Source organism: Carassius gibelio, chromosome A9, assembly GCF_023724105.1.
Source record: "Carassius gibelio isolate Cgi1373 ecotype wild population from Czech Republic chromosome A9, carGib1.2-hapl.c, whole genome shotgun sequence".
In the NCBI taxonomy this organism is placed as follows: Eukaryota; Metazoa; Chordata; class Actinopteri; order Cypriniformes; family Cyprinidae; genus Carassius; species Carassius gibelio.
In genome coordinates this window covers 20,915,763-20,938,601 of record NC_068379.1, presented here as the reverse complement: position 1 = coordinate 20,938,601, position 22,839 = coordinate 20,915,763, and the positions used below count along the sequence as shown (strand labels likewise).

The 22,839-nt window shown below is 37.3% G+C and overlaps 2 protein-coding genes across 2 annotated transcripts; both read left to right on the top strand.

Annotated features, from left to right (window-relative positions):
* Positions 1–528: 528 nt before the first annotated feature.
* ercc1 (excision repair cross-complementation group 1) lies at positions 529–9,000 on the top strand. The gene is made up of 9 exons (XM_052606298.1): positions 529–696; positions 1,590–1,967; positions 2,235–2,338; positions 4,111–4,210; positions 4,434–4,510; positions 4,658–4,757; positions 4,902–4,973; positions 5,466–5,534; positions 8,632–9,000. The coding sequence occupies exons 1-9, from the start codon at positions 634–636 to the stop codon at positions 8,692–8,694; spliced, it is 1,026 nt and encodes a 341-aa protein (XP_052462258.1). The 5' UTR covers positions 529–633; the 3' UTR covers positions 8,695–9,000.
* A 10,220-nt stretch (positions 9,001–19,220) lies between these two features.
* LOC128019931 (granzyme B-like) lies at positions 19,221–22,570 on the top strand. Its single transcript, XM_052606300.1, has 5 exons — positions 19,221–21,178; positions 21,327–21,474; positions 21,637–21,805; positions 21,883–22,143; positions 22,302–22,570. The coding sequence occupies exons 1-5, from the start codon at positions 21,136–21,138 to the stop codon at positions 22,470–22,472; spliced, it is 792 nt and encodes a 263-aa protein (XP_052462260.1). The 5' UTR covers positions 19,221–21,135; the 3' UTR covers positions 22,473–22,570.
* The last annotated feature ends 269 nt before the right edge of the window (positions 22,571–22,839 follow it).

Sequence of the window (22,839 nt, the reverse complement as noted above, 5' to 3'; positions counted from 1 at the left end):
TTCTGAGAGAAGAATTTTGATGTCATAAAGACAGAACAAAAAATCAATTTATATAGTCAACGATTATAATAAAACTACACTTACTTAAACTTACACTTTAGCCAGCTTCGTTGATTTACAAAAAAAGTGCTTTGGAAATACCATGGTAGAATGATTACATCATTGTAATAGTATGGTACTTTGGGGATTGTATATATATATATATATATATAAATATTAGTTAAGTTATAATTACTTTTAATTATTTTTTAATCTCTCTCTTTATTAATAATTGTCCATTGAGAAATAATGGTGGAAATGTTAAATAGCTTTTCAGTGTGCCAACTTCCTTCAGTATGAACTGTAAATTTCCATGGTCGGTGTTAAAAAAAATAATTAAAACAAATTGTTTAAGAATATGAAAAAAACGATACACTTTCACTGTATTTGAAAAAGTTACCCTTTTCTGAAAAATGTTCAAATCTTTCGCAATGTCGCCATCTGTTGGTCAGTGTGAGTAGGCGTCTCAGTCTCGATCGATGTTTCTGCGTTTGACACACATGTCTGACACTGTTTGTTTGTTTAGTTAGCTGCGATGGCGGCAGATTGATGCAGACGTTTCTCCGGTTTGTGCAGTTACTGATTCATTTATAAATGGAAAAAAAGAGATTCAATATCAATTTGGACGACTCCGCGTTAACAAAGGAAAGAATTCCGGTGGGTTGTGTTTCTTTATTGTGATCGTGTTGCTATAGTGTTGGGGCTAACTGCGAGAATGGAGAGTCCAAAAGGCTTCATACATGAACTCTCTGTCACCATGATTCTAGTTAGTGGGCTTGAACCTGTAATGCATGTACTGCAAGTCATCATACAGCGTCAATCAGCTCTAGTAAAAATCTAAATAAAGATTTTGTAAAGTGTGGTTTGATTTGTCACCCTTACTGACTAAATTGGTAAAATCACAATCGGGATCTGCCAACTTTATTTGCAGCTTTCACACATTTTTTGCAAATGTGCACGTAACAAGGTGATGTAGACATAGGTTGTAGATGATTCAAAATTTACTGATGCGTCACGTTGCCCACCACAACAGGAACAGCCCACGACATGGAATACCATATGAAACTATACTTACTACTAACATGAACTATGCAAAACTAAAAAAAAAAAAAAACTATTCACATGCAGCTAGATTAAATATTTGATCCACGTGGTACTGCTTTTCCTCTAGGTTTAGAGTTTAAGTTATTCCAAAACTGACAATTCTATCGTTTACAGACCCTCATGTCCTCATGTTAAGTCAGACACGTTAGTCCAAAACAGTGGGCAATAATAAGAATAAAAACAAAGTAAAATTTTCACAAAATAAATATTTAACTTCTTTTATTCATTGTTTGTTTTTTGGACATTAATTTTCTTGGTGCTCATTTGAATGTGAGTCTTGGATAAGGTTAAAACAAAAACAAAAAAAATGTTCAGTAAATACTTAAATCATACGTGGACTTAAAAATACTAGAATGGTACAAAATATGCATATGGCCCCTTTAAGATTCCAAATAGCAGTGTTTTTTAAAATGGCTCGTGTAACCCAGTTTCTCATGTTCACACAGGTGACATCTTTGTTTAAGGCCAAAGATGGTCAAGTAGAGACCCCATCTGCTCTGAGTGCTCCTCCAGCTCCTGGCCAACCACTGTCCTATGCAGAGTTTGTTGTTCAGAGAAAAAACAGAGCACTTCAGGGAGCAGCCCATGGACCAGAGAAACAAAGTAGGAACGATGCTGCGGGGCAAAGCAGTGTGAACACAGCTGACAGTGAATCAGTTAGCACGTCCTCCACAGGGTCTGGAAAACCTGAGACTCAGGAGCAGGGACCAGCTAAAGTACTAACAGAAGATCAAACGAAAGAGGAAGGTCATAGTTCGGAAAGTTGTATCATTCCTCCTCATCTCTTAGGATCTGGAAACAGTATTATTGTCAGTCCTCGACAGGTCTGTATTTTGCATTTTCATTTTTTTGCTATTTTATTGTATCTCCTGCTGTTTTACATAAAGAAATGAACTGTACTTTTGAGAAATTATCTAGTGTTAAGTAGCAGATTATAATAAATGGATTTCATGCATTCCTTTAAATATGTGTTAATAAAACGTCCAAACAAAAGTCAAAACGTACTGACTGCACCTTTTAGGTGATTTCCACTATATAACATGCAAATATCGAACATGATTATATAATATGATGTATTCATCTGTCTACAGAGAGGCAACCCCATCCTAAAGTTTGTGAGAAATGTTCCTTGGGAGTTTGGAGAAGTTGTGCCAGACTATGTTTTGGGACGGACAACCTGTGCTGTTTTTCTCAGGTTGGTTTTTTGGAATATGTATGTTACAGGAGAGAAGATTAATTATACCCAAATGAACACAATGAAAACTTAGAAGTCTTATCAAGCATGAATATGAAACCAGTGCTGTTTTGCACATTTGAGGCCAGGTAGTCAGCTCTACTGCACCTTTTATCTGTTTACCACTTGTATGTCTATTTTGTTTTCTTTTCTTTTTGTGGGGGGTTTGTTATTAAAGTAGTTACTGAATATCTGTGCAGATCTTTTAAATTCCAAGAAACCATAAATATATCTTTATTAATATTTATTTGCAATTAAATATTGAGTGTTTAGAGTTAAAATATAGAAACGTGGCTATAAGCATGTGTTTGTGCACTTAAACCTCATTTTGTAAGTGTTATGTGAGAATGGAGTATTCTGAGCTGGTCAGGTGTGAAACCACATCATCCTGTCTTTTCAAAGAAAATAAGTGAGAATTCAAGGTAGCAGACATGTTACATTGTGGCTGAAACTCATTATTGCTATGACAAGACAGCGTAGACAATGTAGAAACAATTTAGAAATGGAAATTAACAAAAGCATTTTATATTTGGAATTGCTTGTTTCTATTGCTTGTGTATCATGAAATTGAATGTATATGGCAAGATGAGTCTTTTTTATGTGTTTAAAGGAATAGTTCACCAAAACATTCAGTCACTCTCCACTTGTTCCAATCCTGTTTCTTAGTTTCTTCAAAATTCCATCTTTCTTCAAAAGAAGGAATTTTGAAGAATGTTGGTAACTAAGCGATTGATGGTAGCCATTGACTTCCATTGATTTTTCATCAACAGTTTGGTTACTAAAATTTGCACAGGTTTCAAACAACTTGGGTCTCATTCATGAAAAATTCGTAAATATACGAGTAATTATCTGAGTGATTTGCGCGTAAAGAGAACTTCCCGAAAACTCTTCTCCTGATTCACAAAAACTTCATAAACGTCAGATGTGATAGTGAAATGTGTGTGTGTGTTAATGAATTCCAATCAGTCGTAAATGGGACCCGCGTGCACGCTCACTCTCAATTACCATAAATCCCGCCTATTAAATCCGACTGACAACTATATATGAGCATCATATTATGACACCAAACGAAGGATTACAACATGTCTTTTCAAAAGCGACTGAAAAAGAAACATTTCTCAGCTGCAGAAATTGAAGTTTTATTATCAGAAGTTCATTCAAAACGCCACATTTTATTTTCAAGCGTACTAGTGGCGTATCAGGTCCTAAAAAAGGAAGTTTGGCAGCATATTACAGATCCTATTACTGGCTCTCATAATAAAAGTTAAAAGAAAAACCGTATGTAATTAATATATATAATGTTTTTTTCAAAATGATGTGTAAATATGTACCCGATTAAGGTGAATTAAAATGCAGCCGTATTAATGAGCAAAACGTTCAGACGTTAAATGCACTATTTACGCGTGGCTGGGAGCAGGTTTAGATTTCTTTCGTACCAACTAACATTTGGAAAATACGAACGTTTTAATGAATCCGAAAATTTACGCCAAAACTACTTTACACGCGATTTACACAAAAATTCGTTCTGCTCGTGTTTCATGAATGAGACCCATAGTGTGTAAATCGTGTGAATATAAATCATTGCAAAGGTTTTTAGTTCCTTAACCAATGGTTTAATTTTACTAAATTGCAAATGGAAAATTTAAAATCATTTTCTATAGTGCTTATATTCACCAGCCATATATCAATACAGTGTGTGATGTTTTAATTTCTCTTTCTCTTCATGACTGCAGTGTGCGTTACCATAATTTGAACCCAAACTACATCCATGAGCGTCTGAAGCAGCTGGGACAGAGTTTCACCCTCAGAGTGTTGCTCGTTCAGGTTGACGTGGTGAGTCTGTCTGTCTTTAAATTCAGTTAAATTTCTTTGTTTTTCCGGTTTCTTTGCCCTTTATCAAATGTGTAGTGTTATTTAAACTTTTTTTCTGAATTAAATGCTAAATAAATCTTGATGGTCAGTAAAATATAGCTTCTTAATGCCAGCTTTTTTTAGGTTCTCTAATTCAGTTAGACGTGTTTGTTCATGTCTTATTTCTCTCTTCCTCATTTATCAGAAAGACCCTCATCATGCACTGAAAGAGCTTGCCCGAATATGCATCATGGCTGACTGTACCCTAATTTTGGCCTGGAGGTAAGGGGATGATTCAAAATAATCAAGCAAAAGGCGAATCCGCTAAGTGGCTTTTGACAACATTTGGTTTTAAAGTTCAAACCCTGTTTGTTTTTAGTGCTTCGGTTCAGTTTCCTGTAATTAAACATATCTGTTTGTGTGTATAAGTCCTGAAGAAGCGGGCCGTTACCTTGAGACATATAAATCCTACGAGAAAAAACCTGCAGATGTTCTGAAAGAACAAGTTGAGAAAAATTACCTGTCACAGGTTAGAGCACAAAAACCTAATATATCTAAATGATTATGTTTGGTTCATTTAATCATAAACGGAAGACATCATTCCTATAAAAACACTCCTGATTTTTTATATATATTTTTTCGTCCTATTTAATACTTCCTTTTTGTTTGACAGGTTACAGATTGTTTAACCACAGTGAAGTCTGTCAATAAGACAGATGCCATGACTCTCCTGTCTACCTTTTCTGTAAGAAATTATTTTCCTTGATATGTTGCACATTTACTGCATTACTTTTTATTACTGTTCAAATGTTTGAGGTCAGTAAATTCTTTTTGAAAAAAAGTTATTAGTTTTATTCATCAAGGACACATTTAATTAATTTAAAGTGACAGTAAAGACTTTGAAAAAAATATATTAAGCAGCACAACTGTTTGCAACATTGATAATATTTTTTTTTCATTTTATTGATTTCTGTCATGTGACACTGCAATCACAGGAATATATTACATTTTAAAATAAAATTTATTAAAATAGAAAACAGTCATTTTAAATTCACATTTTTGATCAAATAATTATGCAGACTTGGTAAGCTTAAGATACTTTTTTCCAATCAGTCAATCAATCATTCTTACCAACCTCAAACTTTTGAGTTTGTGTATATACAACCCATTGCCAATTATCTTATAAAAATTTTTAAAATGTATGTTCTTTTACGTTGATGCCGTTTTATCTCTTCAGTCTTTGGAGGGCATCATTAAGGCCTCTAAGGAAGAACTGGTTTTGTGTCCTGGACTTGGTCCACAAAAGGTGTGTAGAGACACTTTGATATGTTTTGAGCAGTTAGCTTTATAATTCAGGATTTCCGTGGCATCTTAAAAAGTCTTAAATTTTACAAGAAAGTCTTAATTATGATTTCAAGAGGTCTTCAATTTGGGGAAAGAAAGACCAGAATTGCGATATGGCTGAATGTGATGATTAAACTTCAAACTTCACCACAATGCAAACACACAGAGCTTTAAATGTGAACTAGTGGATCAATAAGAAAACAATGCATCAAATTTTTTTAAACAATTTAGGGGTGTGCGATATGTATGGTCTGCGATAATATCGTAATTGTTGTTTTAACGATGTGCGATTTGATATTATGAGTATATTCCGAAAATAAAAAGCACAAAACACACCTACAGAGTGCACGCATACATTAGGTGATGAAGCCTAGATGGTTGGACTAGTGCGCGTTCGCGCCATCTCGAGTGCATTCTTTCACTACATTATTCAGTCTATTAAAATGCATTTAGAATTAAGGCATAAAATGTATATATTTATATCATTTCATATAGTTAATATCACACGGAGTGTAGTTTTTTTCTCAAAAAGTCAGCATGATTACAAATGTAGTACTGATTTTATAAAATAGTTAATATTAAGAGACTTACGTTTTAGACACCGTATTTCCTGTTTTTGCTGTATTTCTTACATTTTCTGTTTTTCTGCTGTTTTGTGTCAACACAATGGTATTTTGTTTCTGAATGAATCAGTTCAAACGCATTGACACTTAACCGTGACTTGCTGCCATCTACTGGCAGTTTTAATTTTACATTTAAGGTACCTTTTCATTTTTTAAATGATTTCAAACGTCATTTTTCAATGTTTTATGTTTAAAATATAAAAACATTATACATGTATTAAATGTTAAAGTATTCCATGTCCCTCAGAGCTGCATTAAACAGTGTGTAAATGTATTTAAAATAACACTTCTAATGCCGATTCTGTGTTTCCTCTGCATTGCAAAGATACATTTTGTCGATACTGATTTAACTTGCTTGGTAACCACCCAAATGCAAGAATTTGACTCGTTGGATTAATTTATTATTTTCTATTACTGCTGTGAACTGACCACACAGAATATGTCAGAATATATGTCAGACCCTTGTATAGTTGAATGTGGAGTTCCACAAGGAAGTATTCTTGGACCGTCCTTATTTTTAACATATATTAATGATATGGAAGACTCCTGTACATGTCATTTTGTCAGAACTCATTGTCCATTAAACATATCCTTCTAGATTGTATTACATCTGCCCCTGTGAGAAACCTTTTTTATTCCGTTGATACTTTTGGAAAAATTTTTAATCAAGTGAATCCGAACATGGTCCTAAGATTTCTAGAGGAAATAAATGTAAAACATCTTTTATAGCCTTCCTTTGATTGGTTGTATCTTATTCTCGCCATGAATATAGCCTTAGAAGCTGGTATGGCGTTTAAAAGAAAAGAAAGAAAAGAAAGACTCCTGTACATGTGAACTATTTCTTTACGCGGATGACTCTGCACTTTTAATTTCTCATAAACAACAATCCACTCTAGAGAGTAACCTGAGCTCTGAGTTATCTTCTGTAAAAAAACTGGCTGATTGATAATATGCTGTCTCTACATTTTGAAAAGACTGAGGCCATTTTGTTTGGCTTAAAATATAAATTAAATAGCAGCTCGAAATGTAGGGTTATTTTGAATAATGTTGAGGTCAGTATAACAATGTCAGTAAAATATCTGGGTTGCATCCTAGAAAACAACTTGTATGGCAGAAAGATGGCCAATAAGGTTCTGAGTAAAGTCAGTTGGCTTACAGTTTTTAGCCAGAAATTCTACGTTTTTAGATAGGTCAACAATGATAATTTTAGCTAAGGCTTTAATTTTAAACCAGTTTGAATATGCATGCACTTGCTGGTTTGAAGGCCTAACAAAACGACTTAAAGGGAGGCTGCAAGCAGCACAAAATAAATTAATAAGAGTAATTCTAAACATGGGCCATAGGTCTCATATAGGTAGATCACAATTTGTTGAGCTTAACTGGCTTCCTGTTGAGTCGCTTGTTATTATGTCAAGACTGACCATGACCCATAAAATATTGTATGGTAATGTCCCAAATTATTTGTTGTGTCTTATTAATAAGGTGAAGGACACACACACTATTTACACTTGTGGCGATATATCAGACCTTTGTCCTTATGCATTCAAGACAATGCTAGGGAAAGAAACATATGCCTATATAGGGGCAGTTGAGTGGAACAAGTTAGAGCGGCAAATTCAAGTGATTTCAAGCATGAACTTTTTTAAAAAGAGGACTAAGGACTGGTTATTAGAGAGGGTAGGGGAATAGGACCAGGGGCCAGTTAATGTCTATATTTTTGCTTTTTTAAGGAAAATGTTTGTACAGTATGTTATGTCACTGATTATTACACAATATGCAATTGTCTTGTCCTGATGTTATGTGTTGAAGACCACAATGGAAATAAGTCCTGGACTTTATTGTGTTTTTATCCTCGATTGTATCTGATGCCTTTTTGTTTTATGGTTACTGTAAGGCTTTCTTGATATAACTAAATAAATCAAATAAAAAAATATATCAACACAATAACACACTCAGCAAAATATTGTCTAATTATTGTTAATCCCAGAATATTATCAAGATATAATGTTTTGTCAATATCGCACACCCCTAATTGTTTCAATTAATATAATAATTAATACTTAAGACTCATCCATTTTATTAAAAATGGTTTAAAGGCTGAAATGTAAAGTTTATCATTTTATAAAACTTTGTTTTTGAAACTTGAATCTGAACTGCAAATTATGCTTTTACAGTTAAATGTGGTACTATAGACATTGCCCTACCCTGCTCATATGGTATTAATTTTATTTGTGCAGGTCTTAAAAATACTTACATTTGAGCTTTAAAACCCTGCAGAAACCATGCACATGTAGCATATGAAATGAGTATACATCTGTTACATAGTTTTACATATATTATTATGTCTCATAAATTTTAACAGTAAATTCATTTGACCCTTTAAACTTGTCCAATAGTATGTGAATTAATTTCCTTTCCTGTTTGTGGTTCATTTAGGCAAGAAGGCTTTACGATGTACTGCACCAACCATTCATAAAAAGCAAGAAGAAGGAAAGCTGATAAAGCCAAACTGCCTTTCTTGAAATCACTAACTGTCTTACGGAGTAACGGAGTAACTAAAATAAGTTCGGGGGACATATATAAGGTCAACTGGAGGCTTCAGGGTCGCCGGCCTGCGATGGTCATAAACAGCCATAAATGCAGTTTTTTTTTTTTTATGAATTTGTATAAAAAGTGCAACCTGCTTGTATAATTCTGTAAATTCAGTCTGACTCAGTATGATGGGGCAAAGTTAACATTTTAGTAAAAAAAAAAAAAAATTCATGTGTGTTCAATTCAATAAATTTCAACACTGTTTTGCAGTAATTATGTTATGTTCTTCTTTTAGAGTGGGAGGGGATATTTTATAATAGTTCCATGATTCTTATTGCAACTGAAACAAAAAAAAAAAAATGTAGGAGCCACTTGTCATACAATTAAAAAAAAAAATGTTGGAAACTTAAGAACAGACTCAAATGATTCGACATAATTAGACTTAATGGGCAAACTGACTCAGAGTATGAATGTGTTTGTGGGCCAAAGGTTCATTGCCATCTCAATTGCCACAGAAAAAAATGCATCACAGCCTTAATCTCACAACTTACTGACTTGACACACAACAAGCAATACTGCACAACAAGTCTGGAGGGATGCTGATTAGTGTTGATTATGTGCTGACAATGGCTCACTCTTTGGAGTGAGTATATACAATGAATATGTATTCAAACATATTTGAACATGATGAGGTATTATAGTCTTTATCTGGATTCTTTATTAGTGTATATATATTACATATTAGTGTACTAATATGATGCACCCCCTTGAAGGGGTGGTTTACTTTTTTATTTGTAATATTTTCTTAATTGTTTATGGAGTGCAGTCTAATATGTCCTTTCTTAGTTTTTTAACAAGCTTATTATTTTTCATATAATTTACCTTTATTCCACACCAATCTGTCCCTTCTCTGACAAATGCATCAAATTATTTCCTGTTATTTATGAAGCCCCTCCCTTAGAAATCGCAATTGTCTAAGACTGGTCAGCTAGCTCAAAAAAGTGCTCCGGTTGTATTGTAAACAATGACGTCCTCTACATTGCTTATCAATTTGAGCCTGATTGAGACAGAGAATATTAATGAAGAGGATCATGCAGAACCTGTGCAAGCCCCGCTCTTAATTGTATGTTTGTTAGTTGTTGTCTCATACTTTTAGAAACGCCATTGTTTGTAGATTCTACTGCTTCTGTAAGCTTTTAATTTGGCAGGCTTTGATTTCATACAGGAACAGTCCAAGCTGTTCAGGCCAGACTGGGTAGAGAGAGGTGTCATAATGTAAAATATATAAAAAAAGAAAAATAATTCTGAGCCTGAATAATAATGAACCTTTTCTAGTTGGGGTGGGCGATATCTCGATATTTAAAATATATCGAGATATTTTTTAAACACGATATGGATTTTGCCATATCGTATATATCGATATATTTTTATATTTAATTCTGATTCCGCCACTTTGCTGTGCTCGCCCCCGCTCGCTCGCCCCCCGCCTCTTTAATTGCTTTTGTCCCCCCTCCCCTCGCGTGTAGAGAACTAGTAAAAAAAAAAAAAAAGGACAACTGGTTCCATTAATATTGAGATTGTATGAGCCATATTCATTTGGTATTGTATGTAGTTTTATTCCTGTGCCACTAGTGGGCTGGATGTGTTTGTGGCCCAGCTGATCTTAGGTCAGCCAGGTATGTCATTTAACCCAGAGGAAACGCAGACACAGGTGTTGCTGATTTGGGAAGCAAACAGTTTTCGAATGTGCTTTTGTGTCTTGCCTTGATAGGAAAGAATACGGTTTGTTGTTTTGGTTATGTATTATGAGTCAAGATATTGCCGCTGTATGGTATACGGAGGAAAATAAATCTGCTAGATAATAGTAACAAACTGAATTCTCCGTTTGTATCGTGTGAGGACGCAAGGGCACACGTCTAAACTTAATCCGTTTTATTAGCAACCAGTAACGTTACTAGACTTCGTTTAGGACTTAGTAAGTACGGTCGAAAACTGCTTCAGCTTGGATAATCGTTACTCGTGAGAACCTGTTATATTGTGGATTAACGGTGTTCGTTTGGAAATCACGGATGTGAGTTGGGCAAATGTTTGGAGTTGCCGATTGCTGAAAGGAGCTGTACCGGAGGAGAAAAGGGTCACCGGAATACCAGCATCATCACAACGGGACATCATTCATAAAGCCGGCCAACGCTCTATTGGGGTATGTGGTGATCAGCGCTGATATTATGAATGGCCATGGTAATTTGTGTGCACACATTCGCGTATAAACCAATGCATTGGTAGCAAGCTCGCAACCATCTAAAAATAACTGCGCATCTAGACGAGTTGTTGTGCAACACAAAACTATTTGCGGGCTTATTGAATAATAAGCCAACTTTTGCGTGGTCATTATGGCCGAAAAGGAAAAAGGTCAACTTGGACTTGAGACTGAACTTTGTGTGGATGTAGGGGTAAAATCTGTAACTGAAAAACGTGTGGTTAAATTAACACCCAAAGCTTTGTTGGAAAAAATAAGCGCTTTAGAAAAGGAAAGAAAGTCTAAATTTAGTAAACTGTCGAACGCAAAAACATCTATTGCTAAACTGATGGAAGATAAAGAGCATGTAAGTGAGGTTGAAAATGAATTTAACATGTTCAATAAGTTGTGTGACGAGATAAATCATGTACATACATCTTTATTGGGTTTATTGCCTACTGATGAAGCAAACAAACATGAAATATGGTACCAAGCTAAAATGTTGAATTTTAATGATTTTTTTGTGGGTACAAAACAATGGTTGTATGACACTAAAGCTTGTTCAATTACTAAAGTGGATGATGATCATGATGATTTGCTGGGTCAAATTGAAATTCAAACTGTTGATGCCAATGTTGTAAATGGAAATGAGGTTGATGGCAGCAATGGAAGGAGTGCTGCTGGTGGAAGGAATGAAGAAGAGGATGATCAGATTCAACCTCAAGACAGCATTTCAAATGTGCAGTCAAGGCACCATGGCTCAAGTAGCAGATCCTCCAGTAGCAGATCTTCCACTTCTTCAGCCAGACGCATGGCAAAGGCGGAACAGGCCGCACTCTTGGCTCGAGCTGCTGCCTTAAAGGATAAGCATGCATTGGAGGAGCAGGAGCTCATCTTGAGGAGAAAAAAGGAGCAGCTTGAGCTGGACATTGAGATAGCTGCCACTTCTGCTAAGCTAGAAGTGCTACAGGGTGGTAGCAGCGTCCATTCAAGGCGATCTGCTGGAATGGCTTCCTATATTGGAGAGGGGGCTAGATCTGAGCTCCTGCCCACCTCTCTAAATCCACAGGCCTCAATATTTGTTCCTCTGCAATCACAGCAACATGTATCTCTACCACTACAAAGCAATGCTTCACCATCAGCCACGCCAATTATCTTGCAAAAGCCAACTGTCATTCAAGGCTCTCAACCTTCTCGGTTACAATCAAAGACAGCTTTCAGTCAAAGCTTTCAGCCCACTCTAGACCAACAAGTATTTCAACCCCTGCAAGACCAATATCAGACAGCAGGTCTCCTCAATTTGCTGCAACAACAGAATGACATAACAGCTCTCCTTGTTAAAATGCAAACGTTACATTTGCTGCCGAGCCGAGAAATTCCAATTTATGATGGAGATCCTCTAAGGTTCAACACATTTATAAAAGCATTTGAACATTGCGTGGAAGCAAACACCAGCTGTAAAGGAGACTGTTTATACTATCTTGAGCAATTTACTAGGGGACAACCAAGGGATATTGTGCGCAGCTGCCTTCATATGACTGCAGATAAAGGATTTGCTGTTGCTAAAAAATTGCTAAAGGAGCACTTTGGAAATGAGTTTAAGATAACCGAGGCCTACATGGAGAAGGTCATAGGATGGCCAAGTATCAAAGCTGAGGACCCCAAAGCGCTCAAAGCTTATGGACTTTTCCTGCGTGAGTGTTCCAATGCTATGGATGATCTTCAGTACTTGGAAGAGCTTAACATGCCAGCAAACATTAAGAGTCTGAGTCAGAAGCTTCCGTATAAACTCAGAGACAAGTGGAGAGCAAAGGCATGTGAGATACTGGAGAAAACTGGTCGAAGAGCACGGTTTTCAGACATTGTGGAGTATATTGAGCGCCAGGTCAGAATCACTTCAGATCCCGTCTTTGGTGACATACAGGACACTTCACCTTTTATCAAAGGAGCTATAAAAGTAAGTCACAGGTGAAACCTCAGCTGGGAAGAAACAGCTTTGCAACACAGGTGGTAATTGAAGATGGATACAGCAAACCAGATAGTAACAAGAAGGAAAAGGCTCAGAACAAAGTGACATCTTTTACCAAGACTGATTCTATTTCCTGTCTGTATTGTGCTGCTGGTAATCATGTTTTGGAACAATGTTTTAAACTAGGAAGAAAGACACACAGGGAGAAACTGGACTACCTAAAGGAGAAAGGTTTGTGTTTTAGTTGTTTGTGTACAGGACACTTGAGTAAGAATTGCGACAGGCGCATCATTTGCAACAAGTGCAACCGAACGCACCCCAGTGTTTTGCACATAGGAGAGAAGGAAAGGTTTATTCAAAAGGTTCAGAAAGATGGTGAGCAGAAAGTTACTGAGCAGTCAAATACTTCTGACAGCTATACAGCATCCTCTGCTTGTTGTCTTACAGGGGTTGGCCACTGCAATGGAATTCTTCCCATTTTGCCTGTTAAGGTAAAGTGCTTAAAGGGAAACAAGGTTATTGAAACCTATGCTTTTCTGGACCCAGGGAGTACAGGAACTTTCTGCACCAGGAAGCTCATTGACAAGTTAAACATGGAAGGACGCAAATGCAAGATTCATATTCGCACCTTGGGCCATAATAACGCAGTAGAAAGTTCCATTGTTGATGGCTTGGAAATTTCTGGATTTTTTGGTGAGTGCTTCTATCCACTTCCCAAAGTGTGTACCCAGAAAGAGATGCCTGTCTCCACAGCAAACATAATCAGTGAAAGGGAGCTGAGAAAATGGCCTTATTTAGAGGATGTAAAAATTCCCCATATAAATGCTGATGTTGACCTGTTAATTGGCACAAACGCCTCCAAGTTGATGGAGCCTTGGGAGGTGATTAACAGTTGTGAAGGGGAAGGACCCTACGCGATCAGAACCCTATTGGGATGGGTGATAAATGGTCCGTTACGGGGATGTAGCGACTGTGTAAGTGACCACCCTTCAGTTTGTGCCAACAGAATTGCCATTGACAGAATCGAAGAACTGTTAACTAACCAGTACATCTATGATTTCAATGAGCAAGCTTCTGCAGAACAGGAAGAAATGTCAAGGGAAGAAAAGAAGTTTGTGAAGATAATGGAAAGCTCTGCTCAACTTCAAAACGGACACTACACATTTCAAATGCCTTTCAAAGGGAAAGATGTTTCGATGCCAAACAACCTTGGTGTTGCCATGCAACGTGTTCGTGGTCTAAAAAGAAGACTTCAGAAAGACGCAGGCTTTCATGAAGAGTACAACAACTTTCTTGCTGATGTCATTAGCAATGGCTATGCTGAAGAAGTGCCGAAGCATCAGTTGGAAACGCCAACAGGGAAGGTGTGGTATATCCCGCACCACGGCGTGTACCATCCACGGAAAGGAAAGTTACGAGTGGTGTTTGACTGTGGAGCAGAGTACAAAGGGATCTCGCTCAACAGTCAGCTCTTGCAAGGACCAAACCTCACCAGCTCATTGGTTGGAGTTCTTATGAGGTTTAGACAGGAACAGGTGGCCATAATGGCGGATATAAAAGCTATGTTCCACCAGGTTAAGGTGGCAGAGAAACACAGGGACTACTTAAGATTTTTATGGTGGCCACAAGGTAACCTGGAGCAAGGTCTTGTAGAGCATCGCATGACTGTCCATTTATTTGGAGCTGTTTCATCACCCAGTGTTGCCTGCCTTGCTCTTAGAAAAACTGCTGAAGACAATCAGGTCAACTTTCCAACAGAAGTGATTGAAACGGTCAACCGAAACTTCTATATGGATGATTTACTGAAGAGTTTACCCTCTGAAGAAGATGCAGTCACCATGGTTAAAAACCTTATAACCATTTGCGGCAGAGGAGGGTTTACCCTCACTCAATGGATTAGTAATAGTCGAAAAGTACTGCAAAGCCTTCCAGCGGATCTCAAGTCCAAGAACCTGTATGAGCTTGATCTGGACAGGGATAAGCTGCCGTTGGACAGAGCTTTGGGTTTGCAGTGGTGTATCGAGACGGATACTTTCAAATTCAAGCTGAAAGTCAAGGAGAAGCCGGCAACAAAACGAGGCATGTTATCCATCATCAGTTCTGTCTATGATCCATTGGGGTTCCTCTCACCCGTAGTACTCCCTGCCAAGCTGTTGTTGCAGGGGTTATGCAGGACGAAGTGTGATTGGGATGATCCAATACCTCCAGCTTTTCAGCAGAAGTGGAACAAATGGCTGATAGATCTTGAAAAGGTGGCATATTTCAAAGTCCACAGATGTGTGAAGCCTGCAGGATTTGGGAGGACTATCAGTGCCCAATTGCATCACTTCGCCGATGCGAGCGAGAACGGCTATGGTACGGCTACTTATCTGAGGTTGCAGAACATGGATGAGAGGGTTCATGTTACTTTCTTATTTGGTAAAGCCCGAGTGGCCCCCCTAAAGACTGTCACCATTCCCCGTTTAGAGCTCACCGCTGCCGTTGTTGCAGTACGAGTGGACAAGATGCTTCAATCGGAGCTCCAGTTTCCACTTAAGAAGACTTGCTTTTGGACTGATAGCACATCAGTTCTTAAGTATATAAAGAATGAGAACCGAAGATTTCAAACCTTTGTGGCAAACAGGGTAACCAACATCAGGGAAAACTCGGAAATTGAGCAGTGGAGATATGTTCCAACATCCCTGAACCCTGCTGACGATGCTTCACGTGGATTGAAGGCAGAAAATCTTGTAAAGCAAAGATGGATAGAAGGCCCGGAATTCTTATGGGAACCAGAAGTGGCCAACATTTCCTGGGGATACAAGTATCACTGCTGATGATCCAGAAGTAAAGAGATGTCTGACGGTCAATGCGATACTTGTTGACACCAACGCCACATCTCAACTGATGACCCATTTCTCTGATTGGCAAAGATTGAAAGTTGCAGTTGTGTGGCTCATTAAGCTGAAAGGAACTCTGCTCAAATTGAAAGAAAAAAGAAAAGAGTTGGAGCAAGCAAACACCAGTGCTATTGGAGCAGCAAGGTTGGATGTACAAAAGGAGATGCAAGCTTTCTCAAGATCGCTTGGGAATCAGAAGGTGTCTCTGGAAGATCTCTTGGAGGCTGAGACCTCCATAATCGCTTTTTGCCAGCAAGAGAGATTCCCTACGGAATTTGCTGCACTAACCTCTGGCAACGCACAAGTGCCAAGAAGTAGCAGCATCCTCAAATTGGATCCGGTTCTAGAAGGAGGAGTTCTACGAGTTGGGGGACGGCTGAAAAGGGCAGCAATCCCTGAGGACATTAAACACCCCCTCATCTTGTCAAAGGACCAACATATCTCCGATCTTATCCTTCGTCATGTCCATTTTCGGCTTGGACATGCAGGTAGAAATCATTTGCTTTCCGCTACAAGGAGAAAATACTGGATCACAAGTGGACCTACTGCAGTAAGGAAGATCATATCAAGATGCCTCATTTGTAAGCGCCATGGTGGAAAAACTGGTGAGCAAAAAATGGCAGACTTGCCAGAAGAGAGAGTGGTTCCTGATTTACCGCCATTTACTAATGTTGGTGTAGATTACTTTGGGCCAGTTGATGTTAAAAGAGGGCGTAGCATCGTGAAAAGATATGGAGTAGTATTCACTTGCATGGCGAGCAGGGCTGTGCACCTGGAAGTGGCCTATTCTCTTGACACCGACTCATGCATCAATGCTTTGCGACGGTTCATCTGTCGAAGAGGACAAGTCTCGCATTTGAGATCTGACAATGGCACCAACTTTGTGGGTGCAGAAAGGGAGCTGCGAGAAGCCTTGGCCTCTTTGAATCATGACCTAATTGATAGAGCCTTGTCTAGGAAGGGAATCAAGTGGAGCTTTAACCCTCCAGCTGGATCACATCACGGTGGCGCATGGGAGCGTATGATACGGATGATCAGGAAAATCTTGTGCTCTGTGCTCCGTCAGCAAACCTTGGATGACGAAGGGTTCCATACCGTGCTCTGTGAAACTGAAGCTATGCTCAACGATCGCCCCATCACAGGACTGTCAGATGATCCCAACGATCTTGAAGCCTTGACGCCAAATCATCTGCTCCTTCTTAAAGGAAAACCAGTTTTCCCACCAGGACTGTTCGACAAAAGGGATGTTTACGCAAGAAGAAGGTGGAAACAAACCCAGTACATCTCTGATCTCTTTTGGAAGAGGTGGATCCGCGAGTACTTACCGCTTTTACAGGAGCGTCAAAAATGGAACCAGGAGAAGAGGAATTTTGTACCTGGAGACCTGGTCATGGTTGCAGACTCCACTGCACCACGTGGGTCATGGATGCTAGGAAGAGTCTTGGAAACTTTGCCTGATAAGAGAGGTCTGGTACGTGTGGTTCGTTTGAAGACCAGGACAAACATAATTGAACGACCCATAACTAAGATATGCTTGCTTAATGAAGCTAAAGAGTAATTGGTTCCCATTCATATAAGCTATATTTTTGGTTTTTATGGCTCTTTTGAATTTGGTGTAATTGCTCTGGCAGATGCAATTAGGGGCTGGAGTGTATGAGCCATATTCATTTGGTATTGTATGTAGTTTTATTCCTGTGCCACTAGTGGGCTGGATGTGTTTGTGGCCCAGCTGATCTTAGTTCAGCCAGGTATGTCATTTAACCCAGAGGAAACGCAGACACAGGTGTTGCTGATTTGGGAAGCAAACAGTTTTCGAATGTGCTTTTGTGTCTTGCCTTGATAGGAAAGAATACGGTTTGTTGTTTTGGTTATGTATTATGAGTCAAGATATTGCCGCTGTATGGTATACGGAGGAAAATAAATCTGCTAGATAATAGTAACAAACTGAATTCTCCGTTTGTATCGTGTGAGGACGCAAGGGCACACGTCTAAACTTAATCCGTTTTATTAGCAACCAGTAACGTTACTAGACTTCGTTTAGGACTTAGTCAGTACAGAGATACTTCGGTTTTAAGGCGTTGGGCGAACAGCAGGCAGATGTCTACTGTGTAGGGCCCTATGATTTACGCGATGCAGAAAACGTGGACGGAATCGCGGAATCCAGTCATAAAAACGGAATTTACAGTTTAACGCGGAATGTCACGGAATTTGTCAAATTTTGAATGAATTAAAAGTAGGTCATGCACTTACATCAAATCGCGATATGGACTAATATCTGCAAATATTAACCCAGAAAAGTCTATTTAAATATGAATCCTGCATGTTCTGCGTGTCTGTGTTAATGAATGGCGCAGAAGCGCATCTTCATTCATTAAACATACGGAAGCGTGCGTGACACTTGCGTTGATTTCAGCGTCTTTCCTCTAACTAAATAAATATGAGAACATCTCCAGAACTGCACTGAGAGTCACTTCATGAGCATCTGACAGTTTGATTTGAGTAAAACTGGCTCATATCACATCATAGACTGCAGTATCACATACACAGAACTGTAAAATAAAAGTATTTGCTAGAAATCTATTACTATTTTTCAGCAGAATGTACATAGCCCACTACTACTACTATTAAAATGAAACGAACATAATTTTTTAAGGAATAATCACACAACATTTCTTCCATGTTTTATTTTTAATAGTAAATCCCCTTTGTTTACCAAAAAAAAAAAAAAAAAAGTTTACTTAATTTTAAATAATGAAAAGATAAATTACATGAATGTTTTATGCCTTCGTTTGATAACCAGAAAAATGTAAATACACAGAATTTCTGAAGGGAAAAAAAACATTTCACATAAGGCTATTTTAAGATTTTAAGAGGTTGTTTTTTTTTTATGCATTTAAATAATTACATGCTAAAAAACAGAATTATGTAACAATAAAACATATGGTGAGGAAAAAAAATAAAACGTTTCTTAGGGCCCTAAACATTTAATATTTGGCATATTTGTTTTTGCAGTAGTTTTTGGGGGGTTATTTTTCCTATAAAGATATCGAGATATATATTGTATATCGAGATATAGCAAAATATATCGAGATATATTTTTTGCTCCATATCGCCCAGCCCTATTTTCTAGTACACACCCAAAACAAAATCGACTTTGTAAAAGAGCATAATGGGACCCCTTTAAAGGAATGGCTGCATACACATTTCCTTATTACTGTAAAAACAAGAAATACTCTGAAGTCTATATGAAAATATCTGCCTTCCTTAAACATTTATTTATAAAAAAAAAAAAAAAAGAAAAAGCCTGTATACCGTTTCACAAAAATGACTTAAATGAAAACTCCACTTTTTTTTTTGAAATAGGCTCATTTTCCAAGTCCCTTAGAGTTACAAGGTTGAGTTTTACAGTTTTTTTTTATCCAGTCAGCCGATCTCCAGGTCTGGCGATAGCACTTTTAGCTTAGCTTAGCATAGATCATTGAATATAATTAGACCGTTAGCATTCCCCTCAAAAATGACCAAAGAGTTTCTATATTTATCCTATTTACAACTTGGCTCTTGTAGTTACATCGTGTACGAAGACCGACGGAAAATGAAAAGTTGCGATTTTCTAGGCCGATATGGCTAGGAACAATACTCTCATTCCGGCATAATAATCAATCGACTTTGCTGCCATATGATGGGTGCAGCAGGCGCAATGATATCACACAGTGTCTGAAAATAGTGCCCAGCTACTTCGTGTAGTTGCAGAGTTGCTGGGACTATTTTCAGGCACTGTGTACTGTAAGAATCTATAGTCAATTAACTACAGAAGAGTCAAGTTTTAAACTGGAAAGCTCTTTGGTCATTTTTGAGGAAGATGCTTACAGTCTAATAAGATTCAATGATCTATGCTCATACCCGGAGATCGGCTGAAACTATTTGAAAATGGTAAAACCCAACTGTTTAACTCTAGGGAAGTTGGAAAATGTTCCTTTAAGCTAGTCCTGGACTAAAATGCAGGAGCTGTTTCGACTGAAAGTTGCACTGAGATATCTTAAAATTTGTCAGTGTTATTGTTTTGTCTCAAGATGCATACCAGTAATGTTTTCAAATCACATCTATAAAAGCTACTTAAATTCCCTAATCTAACTAAAACTTAATCCTGGCTTAGTCTAAGACCTGTCTTGTGAAACTGTATTCTCAGCATGATGCCTATGGGCCATTGGCTAAATGTCTGATGGACACGGCAAAACAAAAGTGGAAACACTTCAGGAGTTTCCAAGTAGTCATCGGATTGGTTGATTTATACAGGATATCCAGAAGACATCTGTGTCACGTTCTTTAGGGTTCCACCTGGAAACAAATATGCTGTGCCACCAAACTACAAAATCCATTCTCCATTCTCAAGTCCAGCATTGCCTGATGTTGTTCCTGATGTAGGGCCGCGAGGCATGAGATGATGTCCGCAATAGGCGTGGAGGACGGGCTCTGCATGGCGGCGGCTATGTGTCTGGCTATGTGACACTATGTGACACTAGTGAAACCGAGTAATTAGTAATTAACCTTTTTTTTAACTAATTCTTGTCTGATCCCTGATGCTATTTCCATATGGAATGTTATACAAATGGTTAAGAATAATATATTTGACCTTTTTCTCTGTATTGCTTACAGGGCTGTCTTCAGGTGGGCCCACTAAGGTCCTCTGTGATAACCTACTTATTGGACTGGCCTTCTTAATTTGCATATGATTAATGAAAAGAAAAACATTTACGTCTCACGAAATAAAAGTTATTAAAAAGACATGCAAATTAAAGTGCAAATAATTATCAGATTTTGCAAGAAACCTTGTACAGTACTAAGTCAAAAATAAAAGCATCTGTAGAACTTTGGTCCACAGGAAGTTACAGAGCATTGTTGATTCTTGATGTTTAAAGGTATAGATTATCATACCATTACATCTAAAATGTAATGAAATAACAGAAATGTTGTACTTCCAGCTAGGTAACTGCAAATATTAAAATGTCCACACAAAAGTATTACAAAGTATAAATGTAATGAGGGTTTAGAAATCACTCCATGTATGCTACAAACATCTCCTCTAAAAAGACTCAGACAAAATATGTCTTTGGTTACCACTACAGCCCATCAACTTACACTTTACTTGATAACTTACTCTCATTTATTAGTCAGTCTACTACTACCTTCTGAATTATGGCCGTCTTGTTATTTTGAACGCACATTTGTGTTTGAGGTAAGAGAGGGAGGGGTTACTACTAGTGAGAGTAGAGGGTAGGTTTGAGTATTTTGGCAGCACTTAATGCTTAAGCGCAGGCTGTTGCACCATGGTTCATTATTCTTTTCTCCTCCTTGTTATCTCTTTGGCTGGTAAGATATAATTCATTAATTTTTTCCATAATTTGTATTGTGCCATAATTTGTATTGTATTTGTAAAAATGTTAGAAAACTAATAAATATTTAAAGCTATAAACATAGAGTCTTGTAATGGTGTAAGTTTCTCATGTTTTTGTCACAGCTGGGATGGAAAGTGATATTATTGGAGGAAAAGAGGCTAAACCTCATTCCAGGCCATACATGGCATCTATTCAGATCAACAAACATCACACATGTGGAGGGATGCTGATCAGAGAAGATTATGTACTGACAGCGGCCCACTGTTTGAAGTGAGTATGTCCCAGGCTGCATGTGAAGGAATACTTATGATGCTTTTCAAAAAGACTGTTTTAGCCTCAATACTTTTAGTTTATCTGTAAATATGTGTTTTAGTTATTCAATTGCTTAAAGACCAAAACACCTTCATTATGGTTTTTGATTTTTTTCCTCAGCCGTAGTGTCTTCTCTCGTAAAGATCACTTTGAGGTTGTTCTGGGAGCTCACAACATCACGCAGAAGGAGAAGAGCCAGCAGAGAATCCCAGTGAAGAAATACATCCGACATCCTATGTTTGAACAGAACAACGAAATTAACTACAGTTATGATATCATGTTACTAAAGGTATTTTCACCTTTGTCTACTGTAACTCTGTATTATGCACTTTGTTTGCTCTCTATAAATTATTATGCTATTTGCAGTTGAAGAACAAAGCCAAACTGAGCAAATATGTGAAAGTTCAGCCTCTTCCTGAGAAGAATGAAAAAACAACAGCTAATGTTCATTGCTCCATTGCTGGTTGGGGGTTGAAAAGCCCAAATGGAAACCAGCCATCAGATGTGATGCGGGAAGTCAGTCTCATATTGGAGGAGAACTCAATATGTGAAAACAAGTGGCAGCAGTACTTCAACTCTGAGAGAATGATCTGCAGTGTTTCAGATGGGAAACATGCTTTTTGTATGGTATTGTCATATTATATTATATTATATTATATTATATTATATTATATTATATTATATTATATTATATTATATTATATTATATTATATTATATTATATTATATCATATCATATTATATTATATTATATCAATGTATTTCTCTATCCATCTTATTCATAGGGGGATTCAGGGAGTCCTCTTATCTGCAATACCAAACCACAAGGAATTGCTTCATATACCATTAATGGCGACTGTACAAATGAATCATATCCTCAAGTTTATGTTAAAATCTCCTACTTCCTCCCCTGGATTAAAAAGAAAATTAAAATGAATGAGTCAATAATGAATTAATTAATTTTAAATTGGGTTTTTGCATTAAACATATTTTTTTCTCTTTTAGACTAAGTTTTTTTTTTTTTGCTATTTTTTTTTCCTGCTGCAACTGTCAAAACCTCTGTGCATTTATTTTCAGCCTGTTTGAGTTTACTAATAAACAGGTGATAAGTACTGATTTCTGTTAAGTATTAAGTCAATGACCTTGAAACCCCTATAAATAAGTCACTGCAATATTCATTAAACCATTAGATGACCGCATGTAGATCACGAAATGAAACAGTAATTTGCTAATAATAATTGCTTAGATAATAATGCATTTTTACATATAGGTTCCATATATGTGCCATAATAGCGGCAAGAGCCAATCAGATCAATCTTAATA